The 18,345-nt window shown below is 36.7% G+C and overlaps 1 protein-coding gene across 9 annotated transcripts; it reads left to right on the plus strand.

The window, feature by feature from the left end:
• The first annotated feature begins 14,502 nt into the window (after window positions 1-14,502).
• Window positions 14,503-17,872, plus strand: LOC141672231 (uncharacterized). 9 transcript variants are annotated; one of them, XM_074478780.1, is made up of 11 exons: window positions 14,504-14,710; window positions 14,840-14,951; window positions 15,444-15,685; window positions 15,770-16,085; window positions 16,153-16,232; window positions 16,333-16,456; window positions 16,533-16,681; window positions 16,754-16,836; window positions 17,106-17,292; window positions 17,381-17,520; window positions 17,619-17,872. In XM_074478780.1, exons 6-9 carry the CDS (start codon window positions 16,358-16,360, stop codon window positions 17,174-17,176), a joined length of 402 nt encoding a protein of 133 aa, XP_074334881.1. In that variant the 5' UTR covers window positions 14,504-14,710; window positions 14,840-14,951; window positions 15,444-15,685; window positions 15,770-16,085; window positions 16,153-16,232; window positions 16,333-16,357; the 3' UTR covers window positions 17,177-17,292; window positions 17,381-17,520; window positions 17,619-17,872. The 9 variants fall into 9 exon arrangements, 7 of the variants coding, with proteins under 7 accessions (XP_074334886.1, XP_074334881.1, XP_074334885.1 ...); XM_074478785.1 differs by having other exon boundaries at window positions 14,503-14,710; window positions 15,770-16,232; window positions 16,769-16,875; XM_074478784.1 differs by having other exon boundaries at window positions 15,770-16,232; window positions 16,754-16,875.
• The last annotated feature ends 473 nt before the right edge of the window (window positions 17,873-18,345 follow it).

Raw genomic sequence — 18,345 nt, forward strand, 5'->3', positions numbered from 1 at the left:
TAGATTTTCCAAGTTACACTTTATAATATATATCAATGACGCATCAGCAACTTCACAACTCACAACTTATTAAATAAACTTAGGGGGTGTATTCAATTGGGATTTTGAAGGATTTTTATGGATTTTGAAAATCATGGGGTATTCAATTTGGATTTTAAATAATCCTTTAAAATCTGAAGGTATTCAACAAGGATTGGAAAACGCCTTTTAAAATATGAGTGTATTCAATTTAGATTTTAAGAAGTCAATCAAAAGTTACTGGATGAAAATTGCTAAAGTAAAAGGTTTAATACCCCATAAAATTTCCTACATTATTTTAGGTTTTAAAAATTACTCATAGACGTGTATTCAATAATCGTGCAGTCGTGTTGCTTGCATATTCATTCATGTATATTAGATGATACATCCTATATTCACTAAGAAAAATTGGGAATTGTTTTTAAATAAAATAACATAGGGTAGGCTTTCATTAAAATAAGTCCCCTTATCTATCTAATTAATAAAGCCTGATGGTTTTTTTGAACTGAATTTACCATTTTGTCCTTCTGTTCTATCGTGAAAAGATGGTACTGCCCTCCTACTTTAAAACCGCTCGCGCCTCCTTCTTCATCTTCCACCAACTATTTGCTCCTACCCTTATTGTCCAGCTGCAATTTTGTTCTGCTACTATTCTCCAAATTCTTCCCGGTCTTGAGCTACAGAGACGGTTTCCTTGCGCTACAGAACCGGTGAGTCGCCAGCTACAGTGCCGGTGATGGACCATTTTTTTGACTTATTCGTGGCCAAAACAACTCGGCTGTTCTTCTTGTGCCTCCGGTTTCTTGCAGTTGTCGATTTGTGCACGTGTAAGGCAGGGATGTTAAGGCTGTTCTTCTTTTGGTGGGCACCTCTCCTCTCCTTATTTTGATTATTCTTTCTTCTGGGTTCACAGTTTGTTGCTCTGTTCGTTGATTCTGGCTTCCGTTCGATGGCGCATACCTTTGTTGTGGAGAGAGGTCTGTTTCTTTTGGTCTATCTGATTAATAAAAGGTGAATTTTTGCTTTCTGGTGTGTTTTTTGTGTGTTTTGGGTCTGTTTAATAAAATCCGATCTTTTAATTTTTGGTGTATTTTTTGTGTTTTTTGGTTGACTGTTGTTCCTTCGATTGATTCTCTTACTTGATTGTGTATTCAATGTGGTTTCAGTTCACATTGTTTGGTGTTGTCTTTTTATTCATTGGTGTTATGTTTCTTTTAGGTGTGTGTTTTGTGTTTGGTTGTTAGTTGGGTTGGTTTGGTCAGTGAATGCAAATTGGTGGATAGGTTGAATACTGAATAGGCCTTTGTTTTGGACAAACATTCTCTACATTCTCTTGTTGGGCTCTATGGTAAATGTGAAATTTCGTTCGCATTGTTTTTCTCCGTGTTCACTTGCATTGTTTATTAGGCCTTTATTTTGGACAAATATTCTCTGCCTTCTCTTGCTGGGCTCTGTAGTAAATGTGAATTCTGCTTATATTATTTTTTCTTGGTGTTCACCGAAATTGTTGATTAGGCCTTTATTTTGGACAGACATTCTCTTGCTATACTGTGTTTTGAATGTAAATTTGGTTCACATTATTTGGCATTATTGTATTTCTATTCCTTGATAGTTGTTTTACTTTTTGGTGTGTGTTTTATGCTGGGTTGGTAGTGTGGTTGGTTTGGTCAGTAAATGCAGTTTGGTAAATATGTGGGATACTGAATTCTGTTCACATTGTTTTTCTAGGTTTTCGGTGACATTGTTGTATTTATTGGTATCTGTTCGCGCTGTTCTCTTTGTATTTAGTGCCGTTAATGTGTAGTGCCTTTGGGGCTTCAGTGTCACAACTTTAAAGGTAATGTGTGCGTGGTATGGATGAATTATTTTGGTGTATTCGTGGCTTTGTTAAATTGCTATTTTCTTATTCTAGGTGGAGTTGGTGTGGCTGTTGCTGCTCCCATGAAGGATTTATGTGCAGCACCTTTGGGGATTTAGCGTCACAACTTAAAAGGTAATAAATCAGCTGTGTGGATAAATTATGTTGGTGGATTCGTTACTTTGTTGAGTTGCCGTATTCTAATGCTAGTTGGGGTTGGTGTGGTTGTTGCGTGAAAATTGTTATTCTTGGTGTTCAATCACAATATTGTATTTCTTGGTATCCGTTCACATTATTTTTCTTGGTTTTTAGTGCCATTGTTATTTTTATTTGGTTGTTGGTATTGTTGTTCTTCATCTTTTGTGATCGGAAAATGATGTTATTGTTAATTTACTACTTCCAGATTATGCAGATCAGCAGGCATCGGTGGGGCTTGGGATTGAGCAGCCCTGCTTAAAGGGTAATGTGTATGTGCTGTGAATATATAATGTCGTCACATTGCTATGTAGCCGTGTGGTTTCCTTTCATAGCACTGTATTCTTTTTCTTGGTATTTAGTGTCGTTGTTATTTTTACTTAGTTGTTAGCATTGTTGTTATTCATAATTTGTGATCGGACAATGTTGTTATTAATAATTGGCTGCTACCAGATTATGCGGCTCGGCAGGCAGTAGTGGGGCTTGGGATTGAGCAGCCCGGCTTAAAAGGTAATGTGTGTGATGTGAAAATATAATGTTGTTACATTATTTTGTAGTTGTGTGCTTCCCTTCCCCAGCACTGTATTTGTTATGTGTTTGCGTGCGATCCAGGATGTGGGCGGTCCTATATTTCGGCTGGAAATACCCTGGATAAATATTTTAGGTTAACACAGAGGCAGGGTTGCTCGACTGATGGGAATAATGCTGGTGGTTGTGTTCCCCGTATGGAAGATTTGATGCCCGTAATTGTGTCTCCCGGTAAATAACTGCTTCTCCAACTGCTCATTCATAGGTGCACTGTATTGTTTCCCTGCTGCGTTTTTTTGTTTTGCGTGTTCCCTGTGAATTTGTTAAAAGGTTGTGTTGTTCATCATTAGGCAAGCCTGGTTAGGAAGAGCAGCCCGTGGCAAGGGGCACAAATCGCTGCGAGATTATTGCCCGGGTGATGGGAACCATGTTCCCGATCAAAGTCGCAGTTGCGCTCCCCTTGGTATGCATGTTATTTTTGGTATTATTTTTGTTTGCTTGGTTGGCGACCGTGCTCTCCGCTGTTTAAATTTATAATTAAATTCTTCAGGATTTCGGCGACCTTGCTCTCCGCTGTTTAAATTTATGATTAATTTTTTCAGGTTTTCGGGCCAAGCTTCCTTCGAAAGAACTGTGCCTTGATGGGGGGAGTAACTGTAACGACTGGGAATTTCGCGACGTAATTAAGTAAATAAAGTATGATTTTATGGTATAAATTATGTGATTAAATGATTTTGATGGTTAATTGTATTTGTTGTATATTAGTATCTGGGAGCGTAGATAGATGCGTTCCAATTTAAAGAGTCAGCTTAGGGGTTAAGCTGTATTGTCGAGCCGTCAGGTAGAACGGAACCCGTCTTAAAGAGGGATTAAAGAGTTTAAATGTGAAAAATGTGTGTTTATGTGAAATGGAATGTTTAAGTAAGTATTACGTTCTAGTGACGTGTTGGTAAAGATAATTGTGAAGCGTAATTGAAACGCTGAGCGTCGGGCCGTCAGGCAGAACGTGACCCGATACGCGAAAAGAGGAATAATAATAAAAGGGAAATTTTATGATCAAATATGAGTTGTGATGTATGAAATATGTGCTTGCTTGTCTGTATGCATGATTACGCGATCTGTTAATTTTTAAAACGGATTTAAGGAATTATTTGATTAAAAACAAGGATTATTGGACCTTTATGCATTTTTATAAAATTATTCGAGTAAGGTCAAAGCATGAGACTAGTTGTGTTATCTTCAAAATAGTCCTAGAGACTTTCTAAAAGTGATAGACGGATTTATTTCGCGATCGTTGCATTTTAAAATGATTTTATGGAGTTAAAATGCTATTTACAGCATAATCTTGTAAAATCTGTATTTAATCAACCGTTCGCTCAAAAATTATTCCAAAAATACGGCCGAAAAGCTAATTTCGAATCCTATATTTTAAAATTGATATTTCTTCCATTTCATCTTTTCTGAGAAATCTATATAATATTCAAATTTGTTTTTGGGAATGAGAATAAAAAAATGAGAAGTGAAATTAATTATGGCATAATTACCATTCTACCCTTGCTATACCATTATATAAGCCACGCACCCTTCTCTTTTTCTCCCCTTCTTCCCTCACTTCTCTTCTCTCTCTCTCTCTCTCTCTCTCTCTCTCTCTCTCTCTCTTTTTCTTCCCTCACTCCCGAAATCTCTCTCTCTCTCTCTCTCCCTCTCTCTCTCTCTCTCTCTCTCTCTCTCTCGGCTCTCTCTCCATCTCTCTTCTCTCTCTTACATGCAACCTTAAAATATATCTTAAATTCAAAGATCTACCCATCAACAATCTTTATTTTCAGTCCTCTATTCATTTACACTTTGCATGTAAGTTTCTAAGCAACTTTTCTTAGCTTAATTTCTTTGGTCATATTCAAGAAAGTGTAATTTCTTGGTATGTGATCATAAAGGAATGTAAACAAGTGTGATTTGTGGTTTTAAGGTTCAAAACTCAAAGAGGAGACCCGTGTTGGGAACTCTTGAGTTCGACCACCACCAGCCGTGATCCAAGGAGAGCTGGTGGAATTTTAGGAGTGTGATTTTCTTGGTGAAATGATGTATTCTTGTTAAAGTATAACTTGCATGTTTGATATTTGATGGATTCTTAAGTTTTAATGGTAAATGAAGTTTTATGTTTAGAAAATGGGAAATAAGGTTTAATGCTAAGTGATTTTGGTGTTTAGTTGATTGAAATGGGATGCATGTCATAAGAATCTATATGCATGTCACTAAAAGTCATTGCATGTCAATGTTCTAAGTCTCTATTGGTCTTGAACCTTGTTATGTTCGAATTTTTCTTAAAAATTATGCGGGAAGAATGATTTTTGATGTGTGATAGTATGAATGGTAGCATTAAAATGATTGCAAGTGATTTGGTTGGTTTTGTGCTAGTGTTTGGTTCGAATTGTGTAAATAAAAAGGAGAGAAGTAGTTATTTGCTTAAGGTGTTTAAGGTTTAAGAATCAAGGAGTCTTTTGTCTTGATTAAATGGTTTTAGTTCGAATTTTTACTTCTTAAAAAGGGATTTTTGATTTTGATTCAAGTTTATAAAAGGGTTTTGATTTGAGGATTTGAACTTGCTTCGGTTTTCTTTGAAAAAGGTTTGAAAGGATGAATATTGGCTTGAACTAAAGGTTATAAATGATCCCTATATTTGCATGTCAATTTGGGGTGTTGCATGTGATGTTTCTTGAGAAATTCGAATGGAGTAAGTTGAATTTATAGAAAATAAGATGGATTATGTGTTTAAAGTGTTGCTTAAGTGTTTCCATGAATTATAGTGATGAATTGGAATTAGATTTGGATGAAACAAGGATTGCATGTTGAGATATGAAGTTTTATTTGACAAGATTAGAGTCTAAAAGAATCATTGGACCTCTTAATTTTGTTATGTGATAAAGCCGAATGGTTTATGGTTATAAAAGTAATTGATTTGAATCCAATATCTTACCAAGTGAATGCATGTGAGATTTCTAAGAATTATGTGGATTATTTGTTTGTTTTGGTTCGAATTAAGTGATGTAAAAAGGAGGTTTTTGAGTCGTCTTGATATGAGGTTATGTATTGATATGGTAACTCGAGTAGAGAGTTTGAAATACAAGGATTAAATGTTATATATCGTATTTGTATCGCAATACGTGATCTGAAGTCTATATGGTTAAAGTATACGGGTTTTGGTATAAACGTGCTTGTATTTATGATTGAGTATATATATATATATACTCTAAGAGTATTGCGATTAAGGGAAATGTTAAGCGTTCTGGGAACGTCGAGTGGGAATCTAATTAATGATTGGTTTTTAATTGTAGATTTAGAGCGTGAGGGCATTCAGGCTAGGAAAAGGGAAAGGTATACTAGGTGGCAGTAGTTTAATCTTTATGAAACAGGAAAGCGAATTCAGGCAAAGTAACTCTACTTACTTGTGCAATTTTTATAGAGAGGATATTGTTCATGCCATGTAGAGTATTGAACTTTTATAGAAATGTACCCCTGTTATTGATTCTTGAGATACCCTATTATTGTTCTTGTGAACTTGTTATTGATAAGATTATTGTTCGAACCTTTTGGTAACCTTTTCTTATCCTGATTACTTGTCAATACCATGAATTCTTGTAAACCCTATAAGAACCTTTGCGAACCCCTTGTTTAATGATCCTTTATTCCTTTGTTTACCTTATAACCTATTGATCCTTGAAATGGTTCTGATTCCCTAACTTGTATACCTTGTTATCATTTGATCAAGATCCTTAGCATTGAACTTTGCTTACCTTTGGTTTATTCACTTCCTTTGAATTCTTGAAATTGAACTTAAGAATGAGTTTCGACTTAAAAGAGTCTGAATGATTTCATATTCTTGGTAATGATAAAATGGATTTAGTAAACCTTTCTTTTTCCAACACAAGGTTTTCTAAACGAATTCCTGATGGATTGGATTGAGTCGTAAGAGACTAGTGGGACTAGTCCAGTCATATAAAGAGGCTAGCGGGGCTAGTCCAGTTTAAGGCTGAAATTATGCCATTGGTACCTTAAAGACCGAATGGAGGTCAGTACGGGCTGATCACCCGTATTAATATGAATTAAAAGTTAAAGTAGTCCAATCAAGGGTTCCATAATTATTGAAATTTTATTCAGTGAATAATTCTTTGAAAATGAAATGGTATATAATGTTTTGAAAAGAGTTGATTGTGATATTGATTAGCTTACAACCTGTGAACCCTGATTTTGATTCTGTTATCAATCGTATAATTGATTCCTAATGATGAAAAGATTCTCGCTTTCCATTTGAAAGATCACTTGTGATCCTGTTAACGATTTGTGATGAATGTCGGCTTTCACCCTATCTTGAGCCTTGTTCCTTGGAAGCCCAAAGCTTTTCTTCATAACCCTTTCATAGCCCAAAAGATAGAAATCTGCCACCTAGAAATGATAAAGTAGAATGCCCTGAGTTCAGAAATGGTATATTGTGGATTTTGTATCGTAGAACTGTTTTATAGTTACTTGCTGAGTTTTATACTCATATATTTTGTTTTAATCTAACCATGGCAGTTAAGAAAGAAGATGGCCAGGCTTAGGCGCACAGCTCGTAAGAGCGTACCTGGTGGTCCCTACCGTGTTGAGGGCTTCCGGTTACCAGAGTAGGTAGTACATGTTTTGAGTGAGCAAGCACTTAGCCGAAAGGTTGATAAGATACAATGGGTTATCTGTCGGTTCCAAGTCGAGATCGACTATATGAATTTGGTTGTATTTTGGGTTGTAAATTATATAATATGGTTGGTAGTTATAATCTTATCTCATACTTTATCCTGTTTGATCCTGTTAGTAGCTAATCGGGGTTTATGCATATTTAATTCATAGTTTAAAGGTGTGTGAGTCCTCATTTCATAACCCCGAGATTGAGGGCGTCACAGTAACCCCTGATAATTTTCGGGTTTTCATTCCAATCTTCCTTCCAAACAACCATTCTGAGGTTATCACACGACTGATGGGAATAATGTTCCCGTTAAAAGGTGCTGCATGTCTCGCGTTGGTATGTATCTTGCCTCTGGGGTTTTTCTGGGTTGCTTGGTTGATGAGTTACTAAACAGTATATTTTTTCCAGGATGTGATATAAATTGGACAGGTCGTGTGCTGACACAGGCAAACATGGTCAGGGAAAAGAGACTATTGATAATGGGAAGAAAACTCTCCAAGATTATTGTACAGCTCAAGGAAACAATGTTCCCGCTAAAATGCGTAGCATGTCTCCAGCTGGTGTGTACCTTGCTTTTGGCATTTTTTTGGGTTGGTTGGTTGATCATTTGCTGACTAATATAGTTTTGTTAGGTTGTGATATTAACTTGGACATCTCGTGTGGAGACCGGGTCCGTGAGACTGTTGGTAAGGGAAAAAAACCGATCCAAGATTATTCTGCAGCTCATGGTATGCATGTTACTTTTGGTACTGTTTTTGTTTGCTTGGTTGGCGAGCTTGCTCTCCGCTGTTTAAATTTATAATTAAATTCTTCGGGTTTTTGTTGACCTTTCTCTCTGTTATTTAAATTTATGATTAAATTTTTCAGGTTTCTGGGTCAAGCTTCCTTCGAAAGAACTATGCGTTGATAGGGGGAGGAAGCCCCGCAATTTTCGGGTTTTCATGCCAACCTTCCTTCCAAACAACCACTCTGAGGTTTATCACGCGGCTGATGGGAACAATGTTCCCGTTAAAAGGTGCTGCATGTCTCGCGTTGGTATGTTTCTTGCCTCTGGGGTTTTTTTGGGTTGCTTGGTTGATGAGTTACTGACCAGTATATTTTTTTCAGGCTGTGATATGAACTTGGACAGGTCGTGTGCTGACACAGGCAAGCATGGTTAGGGAAAAAAACCCTTGATAAGGGGAAGAAACCACTCAAAGATTATTGTGCAGCTCAAGGGAACTATGTTCCCAGTAAAATACGTAGCATATCTCCAATTGGTCGGTGCCTTGCTTTTGGAATTTTTTTTTGGTTGGTTGGTTGATCATTTGCTGACCAATATATTTTGGCCAGGCTTTGATATTAAATTGGATAGCTCATGTGAAGACCGGATCCGTGAGACTATTAATAAGGGGAAGAAACCGCTCCAAGATTATTCCGCAGCTCATGAGAACGATATACCTAGTGAAAGGCGTAAAATGTCTCCAATTGGTATGTTCCTTGCTTCTGGTAACTTTTTGGGTTGGTTGGTCGATTATATACTGACCAAAATATTTGTGTCATCCTGTGATATGGATTTGGACAGGTCGTATGGGTGCCGGGTCGGTCAGAGCGCGATAGTGTGGCAGCTGTGATTCACGACATATGTGAATTATTTCCTTTTTTGTCTGTTGGGTTATGGTCTTTTTTTGCGAGGTCGGAATTCTTAAACTATTGTTTATTGTTGTGTAAAGTTTTCCTATGTTGCTGATTTTGAGACTGATCAGAGTGATGGTGACTTGGGTGGCGGTAGGTCAAATTTAATATAATGATTTTCATGAAAAATTGGTGCTCATGTTGTTATCTTTATGATTTATTACATTTTTTGGTTGGCTTACAGAATCCGGTGAAGAGTTTAATTATGGAAATTATAGGAGTCATCTGTGGTTCATCGTGGTGATGACTCCGGTGGTGGTAGGTTAATTTATGTACTATTATTTTCACAGGGGATTAGTTCTCATCCGTTTGTTTTGTCTTTGTGATAATTTTTTGTTGGTTTTTAGAATCCGGTGAAGAATTTACTGATGGAGATTTGGAGAGGTCATCTGCAGCTCATAGTGGTATTGTGAAGTTGCTATAGCATATTTCTGCTGCAATATCTGTTTGTGGGGGTAATTATCTGGTTTAATTTTGTAGGGTGTCTGTGTTATGAATTTCTTATAATATTTTGCAGTTGTTGAGGAATATGCAAGCCTTGGATCTCCTGATGTTCAGTGTGAGCATTGTGAGGCTTGGATGTGGAAAGAGGAGCGGGTCAATAAATTTGTTAGACGTGGTCAGCCAATTTTCTCATTTTGTTGTACCAAGGGTCAGATCAAACTCCCGAAGGAGAAGCCAACTCCTGCATTCCTTTGGCAATTGCATAATGACAAAAAAATCTAGGAGATTCAGGGATGTGATGCGGTTGTATAATAGCCTTTTTGCCTTCACATCAACCGGGGCAGAGTTGATCATTCTATAAACAATGGAGGTGCACCTTACATTTATCTCCTGAATGGACAGGTTGGGGAGGATCCCAGATTCTATCAGCTGTATATTTATGACATAGAGAACGAAATTGAGAATAGGTTGTGGAGGGTGAATGTTGCTGCTGGTGGTGACAAGGTTGATGCTGAAATTGTTCAGTATTTATTGGATATGTTGGATGATACTAATGAGTTGGTGAAGGAATTCTGTTTAGCGCGAGACCGTTATGGGGAACATTGCGCGGTGGATTTGGAAATGAGGCTCAAGATTTTCAGGTCTGAGAGTGGGAGAGAAAATCATGTTGGGCCTTCTGATGAGGTGGCTGGGATTATGGTTGGTGACATGGATGAAACTGATGGATCCCGTGATATTATAATTGACTTTCATGTCAGAGGCTTCAAGAGGATATCCGATATTCATTCGAAGCTCATGGATTTGCAATATCCCCTTCTATTTCCTCATGGTTGTGACGGTTTTCATAAAAAAATACCATTTGGAAAAATGGACAGTGTATCAGGGAAAAATGGCAGATGATCACAATGAAGAATATTATTCATATAGGCTCCAAGTGCGCACAAATCAAGGTGGTTTCATACTTTAATTTTTCGGATGAGTTTGCTATTTAGTGTTGGGAAATATTAATGTTGTTTGTCTGCTGATTGCTGATGTTTTGTGTTGTATCTATAACCCCACATCTTGGTGTCCGTCTTTACAAGCAATACGTTGTTGATGCTTTAGTCCACAATTGAACAAGCACATCTGTGGTGGTTTCATACTAATCAGACTACTTTGCGGACTGAATTATACAATAATATACAACAATCAATTACACACAGTAAGTCTGAGTCATCCAATATGGGTAAAGGATTTATTCTTCCTGCCAGATTTGTGGGATCACGGAGATATAGGCAGCAGAACTTCCAGTATGCCCTTGCTATTTGTCGTTATATAGGTCATCCCGATATTTTTCTTATAATGACTATAAATCTATAGTGGGATGAGGTTGTTCAGATGATGAAGTTGTTTCCCCAATGTTCTTCGCAGAACTCGCCTGCTGTAATGGCGGGTGTTTTCAGGTTGAAACTTGACCAACTGATTGATGACATTAAAAAAAAATAATTACTTTGGGACATGTCTCGGAGGTAAAGTTTTGGATCAGCTTTTGGCACCAATTTATGATGTTATTTCTGTTGGTCTGACACTGATATTTTGTTTTCTTGCAGTGATGTATGTGGTGGAGTTTCAGAAAAGAGGATTGCCACATGTGCACATGTTGATATGGCTCGATTCTGGCTCGAAACATGATCTGTAGGCAAATATTGATAAATGTATTTTGATGGAGATTCCTGATCCAGGTGTGGATCCAGTTGGCTATGCCGCGGTGACAGAATTCATGATGCACGGTCCATGTGGGAAAGATTGGCCAAAAACTTCGTGTATGAAATAGTATAGGTGCATGAGATATTTTCCAAAAAGGTCAGCGTGAGTTTTCGCTGTATTTTACTATGCTACGGTTGGTTACAATTCCTTGCTTGACCATGCAATAATTTATTTTATAGGTACCGTGAGTTGACAAAGTTTGACCAGTCAGGGTTCCCCATTTATAGGCGAAGGGAGACAAAATTAATAATGAAGAGAGGGAGAGTTATTTTGGATAACCAATGGGTTGTTCCTTACAACCGTGATCTTTTGGTCAAATATTTGTGTCATTTTAATGTTGAATCTGTGCTCATGCACTTAGTCTTAAATAAATTTTCAAGTATTGCCTTAAAGGGCATGATAGGGAGACAATGGAATTAGAGGACATAAAAGAAAGTTGGCCAGTGGACAGGGTATGGATGAATTTGAGGATGAGATATAGTCATACTTTGATGGCAGATACATATTTGGGCATGAGGCTGCATACATGGTATTTGGATTTAATATTCACTACAGGTCCCTTGTAGTTGGGCGGTTGTCATTTCAATTAGAGGGAAGAAATTCGTGCACCTTTTGTGTCAATGAACCGTTGTCAAAGGTTGCAACCAGGGAAAGGCAAAAACACAGTCAACTAGAAGCTTATTTTATACTGTATGCAACTTATAGTAATGCTGTGCAGTATCTCTATGATGAAATATATCTGGAATGATGTCAATAGAACGTGGATTCTGAGAAAGAGAGGAAAGAAGATTGGGAGATTAGTTTATACACATCATACTTCAGGAAAAATATGGTATTTGCGTCTTCTGTTGACAAAGGTCCGAGGTGCGACCTCATTTGAGTCATTCAGGACTGTAAGATGGAAATTTTGTTCTAATTTTCAAGAGGCGTTTAGGGATTTTGGCCTTCTCGACGATGACAACGAATGGCATCAGGTTCTCAGCCAGTGTTCAGAATCCGGATTCTCCCATCAAATTCGACAGTTATTTGTTCATATTTTGGTTAACTGCAAGGTGAGTGATGTGAATGGTTTGTGTAATAATCACTGGATCATCATGATTGATAACCTTATGAAGAAGCAGCGAGAGATAACCGGTAATCCACGTCTAATCCTCAATGAGAATTAGCAATAATTTTATGCACTTGCTGGTATGTATGTCCACTTTTTTATTCTATGTCGTGAAGTATTAGGTACAACTGTGGATAACTTTTTCTTGGGTCTTAAATATTTTTCTCTTTACTTGCCGAGATCCACAATATTTTGAAGAGTATTGGTAAGTCCCTTGAGGATTAAAATCAAATGCCACAGCCTCCACACAGTTATTTGGATTATGGTCTTAACAATATGATCATTGAAGAAACAAGCTATAATATTGCCGAAATGGAGAAAGAATTTTTGGACTTGTACACGCGTTGTAATATTGAGTAGCTGGATGTCTACAACGCTGTCATGCAGTCAGTCAACAAGAGGGAGGGGGATGTTTTTTATGTATGGTAGCGGTTGTTGTGGTAAAACTTTCCCGTGGAGAACAATTATTGCCAAACTAAGGTCTCACTGTGATATTGTTCTTCCGGTAGCATCATCCTGGATAGCGGCAACTTTGATGCCTAGGGGTTGGACAAAGCATTCGAGATTTAAAATTCTTATTGTTCTTGATGAGCATTTTATGTGTTCAATATTTCATACGTCGGATATAGCAGAGTTGATTAAACAGACAAAAGTGATTATATGGGATGAGGCTCCAATGCAGCACCGTTATTCCTTCAAATATGTTGATCGATCGATCTGGGATATCATGAAGGTGGTGGATCCAGGATGCTTTCATATTCCTTTTGGGGGGATTACAGTTGTCCTTGTTGGTAATTTTTGCCAGATTCTGCCTGTTATTACATGAGCATCGCGGGGTAAAATTGTGTCTTCATGTAACACGATATAAGATTTGGAAGATTACAAGGGTGTTCAAGCTGAGGCATAACATGAGGCTCGCCAAAGGAAACAGTTTAGGGGAGGTACATAATTTAAGAGATTTTGCGGCGTGGGTTTGGATATAAGTGATGGAAATATAGGGAAACCAAATGGAGGGGCTGATGCTAAAGGTGGAGATGATATTTGTGTCCCAAAAAGATTTTGCAACTTAACTTTAGAAATTACTATTGAAGGTATGATGGAAAGTACATTCCCAGATTTTATACAGCATTATCAGGATCCAGACTACTTGAGTGGGCGCGCAATATTAACTCCGACTAATCAAACGGTTGGATGTATTAATAGTTTTATTGTGGAGAAGCTTCCAGGTGAGATGTCATCGTATTTTAGTGTTGACACATCCGATGATTTCCCTGGTTCGGTGTGTGATCAACTTACATCCTTCCCTCCTGAATATTTGAACACTATCACTATCCCTGGTTTTCCCCTTCATGAGTTAAGAGTCAAAGTGGATGTTGTTGTTATATTGATGCGTAATTTAAATCAAATGTTGGACTTGTGTAACGGCACAAGGATGAAGGTCACCAGGTTCCTGGATCAGTGTGTTGAATGTGAGGTAATTGTTGGTCAGTTTAAGGGTACTGAACATTTCATACCAAGAATGGAATTATGCCCGACTGAGACTCCACTACCGTTCAAATTTTGTAGAAAACAGATACCCATGCAGATTTGCTATGCTATGACCATCAACAAGGCTCAGGGACAGTCTCTTGAAAATGTGGCTCTCTTTTTGCCAAAAGGGGTGTTTACTCATGGAAAATTTTACGTAGTTGTCAGTCGACTGACATCCCCCCAAGGCCTGAAAGTTTTTATTCAGATAAAGATGGGAACAACAGAAATATTACTCAAAATGTTGTATATAAAGAAGTCTTCTATAATTTACCGGTTATTTAATTTGTGTTTCCTGCTTTGCACATTTTATATGTACCATGTACTAGAGTAGGAAAAGAGGGTTGTATTCTACCTTTGTAATGGTTTTGATGGTTAACAATAACCTCCTTTTAATACTATCCCTTTTTCATCATGCAATCTATTTTTGGATGTTACAATTGATCGCTAGTTTTTATTCTGTATTTACTTTCACTGGGTAGGATGATGAGGTAGGGTAGTGTATTGAATTTTATATTACCTAATTTATAAACTGCCAGAAAAATATTTTAACTGTTTGGGGGTTGGCGTTTGATGTAGGAAGTGGAGTGAACAACAAACATGAGGAAATCCAATTTTAAACCTTTTTTAAGTTAAAAATATCTTTTTTAACTGCAAGAGCAACAATAATTGAGTACATGGCCAAGGTTACCTAAAAAGAAGATATTCCCTACCTATTGTATTATGATTAGGAATTAGAAAGATCTTGCTTTGCCATAGAATATAAAGCATCACTTATTTGGTGTCGCAGTCTGGTGGCAGGAGAACTCAAACTCTTTCTTTCCTTTTAAATCTTTGTTGCAGGATTGTTTGCTTGATTTAGGTTTTGGAGCTACCTGTTAGGAGGTGTGGGGTAAAGGTACTGTATCTTTTTCTTTTGCCTTCTTTAGAGATCTATTTCTCATGAGATTTATTGCTGTTCTGTGGTTTGATTCTAGGAGAAACCCTCATTAAAAGTTTTCTATACTCTCTTATTTATGTTTTATAGGCATTAGAAAATTACATTTCATTGGCCTTCTACAAGTATGATACAGTCCAGGCCCTGGATGACTCGACCGATGAATGGAGACTAAGAGTAAGGGCGCAAGCTGTTTGGAAAGGTATCACGAGACAGATAGGAGAGTTCAGGGGATTTAATATTATCTTTATTGATGACTATATAAGTTATTTTAAATATAAGATACTACTTACAACATATTGTTTTCCAAGTTCTATGTTTTTGAAATATGGAAAATTTAGTTTATTTTTAAATTTCGTTGGCATCGCCTCATCTGTTGTAGCGCTTTGGATTTGACATATATTATAGTTCTAGGCTACTTTTTTTTTAAACTATGTTGGCCTTAATTTATTCGGTGTTATTTTTAAATTTTATTAGCATCGTCTTGTATGATGTAGTGCTTTGGATTTGGCACGAATTTGTGCAGTTTGTTATTTACATAATTTACGGATTTAATGATTTTACCTGCACATATAGTTCTAGCCTACTTTTTCTTTAAATTTTGTTGGCATAATCTTATCTGATGTGCGGTTTTGCATTTGACGGAAGTTTGTGGAGTTTTTTTTATTAAGCTGATGGATTTAATGAAATGTAGGGCTGTAGAATTCATGCCTTCATATCAGCATAACTGAAACAGTCTAGAAAATATTAAAGTTAAGTTCTACAATGGAGATGAGACCAGCAGGGCCGTTAGGAATAGCAAGCAGATATTTTTTACATTTAACACTAGGCGGGAGAAGGATCTGGCCATCGACGTGAAAATTCCAAGTCATAAATTTGATTTTTTCAGCTTGGCACAATTGGATGGAATGAAAAAGGACAACATATACTTGACGGGTCCTTTCTTTGATCTTTGTTCAATCCGGCCAGTGATATTCTTATTGGTGACATTTTCTGAATTTATATGTTTATTCCTTGCAGATGTCGTTGGTGTAATACAGGACGTGCATCCAAGATCGGTTTATGTGAAAAACACAAGTGAGAAATCATATGTAGCGTTAACAATTTCAGATGGAAGGTAATACCATAACAATTGAATTATGTGCCCGCTGTTGTGCTGATACTCAGCCAAAGTTGACACATTAACGCTATATTATATAATTATGTGATCGCAAGTGTATTGTCAATATAACTTTCTTTAATGAATTCGGTGATAAATTTCAAAAAGACTATGACCAGACAACGCAGAAGCTGGTTTTTATTGTTATCGCTTGTGCAAATTTCAGCGAGTGGAAAGGTAAAAATAAATTGTTCTCTTTTAAATACAAAGCAAGATGGATTATATAATCTGGAAAAGAATGCAGATGTTTTGTACATGACCAATTTCTCAGCAACGCGATTTTACCTGAACCTTAATCATCCTGCTGTCGATAGGGAAAAATAGGTAAATGTTGTTACTTTCATTTATTTATATGTCAATTGCCTGGATGGATAGATTACCATTTGACATGAATTTACTATTAAGGACTGTGTTGTTTCAACAGATATAAGGATCCATATTTCTATGTCATGGATATAGATTATGATGATGATGATGATGATGTTGCAGCTTATATCCCCACTATGAAAGTTAGTGACCTTCAGAAATTAGATGACCACTGTATCCAGGTGAGGCTTTGTTCAAGATTATGAATGACGGTGACCTTTTTTGCTTGGTTTATAGTTTGGGTGCTGTGTGTTGCAGAAAATGGTTAGTTACCAGGTATTGGTCAAAAAATTTGATGAGAAAAAAAATTGGTGTTCCCCTTTTTGTATAAGTTGTGAAAAAGACTTGCACGAGGTTGCAGGCCTGTATCAGTGTCGTGGGAGAATATTTGAATATCCAGATATAAGGTTTGTTAGGTTTATTTACTGAATTAAATTATATGTTTGGGCATCATACAGCTTCTACTAATTTTTATTCAGGTTCCGGCTATACAGCTTGTGTTTTGATGAGAGCGGAACAAGACCAATTGTATGGCCTAATCACGAGATCAGCCATCTGGCAGGCAAGACTTTATATGAATGTTGATGCAGATATCGCACAGGTTAATCTTATTCTTCAATTTTTCTGCTGTTGTACATGGACTGAGCCATAACAGATAACTTTACTATGTGCTGCTATATTATTTTAGTTTTATCTTATTTTTGTAATTGATTTTAACAATAAGTTTGGTTTCTATTGCTGCCTTAATCCCTCATTTCCTTTCATATATAATTGTTGTAGTAATTTAACACGATTTTTATGTGTTTTCAACATGTTCCGGGTGTGCTGCAGATCCCGCCTACTCAGAGCCTTTGAGAAAAAGGAATACAAAATTTACGATTCAACTTAATGAGGAAATTTAAAGCATGGATCAAAGGTGTATCATGCAATAAACATTTCAAAACCTGTTGAAAAGTCGAATACTCATTCCCCCACTATGGAGGTTCAGGTTCCGGTTCAGACACCTGTGAATACTAATGTAGGCATTTTTAATATTAATAACCTGATTTGTGTTGGATATCAAACATATTAAAATGTTCTGAATTTTTACAAGACAATAATGACAGCGGACTATTGTCTCTCACTAATTCTCCGGTGACGGAAAAATAAACAAATCGTATTAGGCAGAGGACCAAGGATGAGGCTTTCGAAAAAGACCCAGAATGAAGTGAGACAACCAAAATTCCGGAATATCAAGATGGAAAAGGTATGTTACCACCTTTTACAACATTGACGAGCCCACAATAAATGTCAACTAGAATACATATATGTAAATCTCATAATATTTTTTAATCTTTTTTGCAGGGTCTGTGACAAGCTCATCAGTGTCCATGTACATGACTAGTGCCACGCTGCTTGATGTTATTATAATGATTTTGCGCAACATTTAGTCATCTGAGAGATTCTGTAAAACTTTTGGGCATTGTCTACTCATTCTGATATATTTTTTGCTGTATTAGTACTTTTTGTTTCCTTTTTACCAAATGGTTAAGTTGTGTACCGTTTTAGCCTATAAAAATATTAACAACCGTATCATCGGTAATACAATGATAGTTCTTGCAAGCAAAACATTTTATTTACATATGTGGAGATATTGACAAAGAAATTTGCTTTAGACGATCAAACCAGCTAAAAATTATCGAATTTTATTTTTGTTGTTGTTCTGCTTAAACATAATGACTTATTAATCTAAATATATGCTTTTTTAAAACACAGTAGAAAAAATGTTGATTTCTGCTTTTAAAAAGATGATGACAAAAATTTCTCATCCATAATTAATGTCATGGATGCAGTTACCACCAACCAAGACTGTGTTATAATTGCCCAAACAACTGACCTTATTTACAGTAAGACAATATCTGAGCTAGCTTTATCAGATTCTTCATAATACCTTTAATGTCAACAGCAAGCTGTGAAACTCTGAGGAATGTTCTAGAAAGGTAGGGCAGATTGGAAGGTTAAGGTTAGAATTATTAGAGAGTATCAAGGCATCACTGCAATAGGCATAACTTTCATGGGTTACAACATCATT

This window comes from Apium graveolens, chromosome 7 (genome assembly GCF_009905375.1).
Source record: "Apium graveolens cultivar Ventura chromosome 7, ASM990537v1, whole genome shotgun sequence".
Taxonomy (NCBI): Eukaryota; Viridiplantae; Streptophyta; class Magnoliopsida; order Apiales; family Apiaceae; genus Apium; species Apium graveolens.

Coding starts and splice junctions, on each gene's coding strand:
- LOC141672231 (XM_074478782.1), top strand. CDS start 16,358: ATGGATATAGATTATGATGATGATGATGATGATGTTGCAGCTTATATC. Junction 16,457..16,532: donor TAGATGACCACTGTATCCAG/GTGAGGCTTTGT, acceptor TGTGTGTTGCAG/AAAATGGTTAGTTACCAGGT. Junction 16,682..16,753: donor TTTGAATATCCAGATATAAG/GTTTGTTAGGTT, acceptor ATTTTTATTCAG/GTTCCGGCTATACAGCTTGT.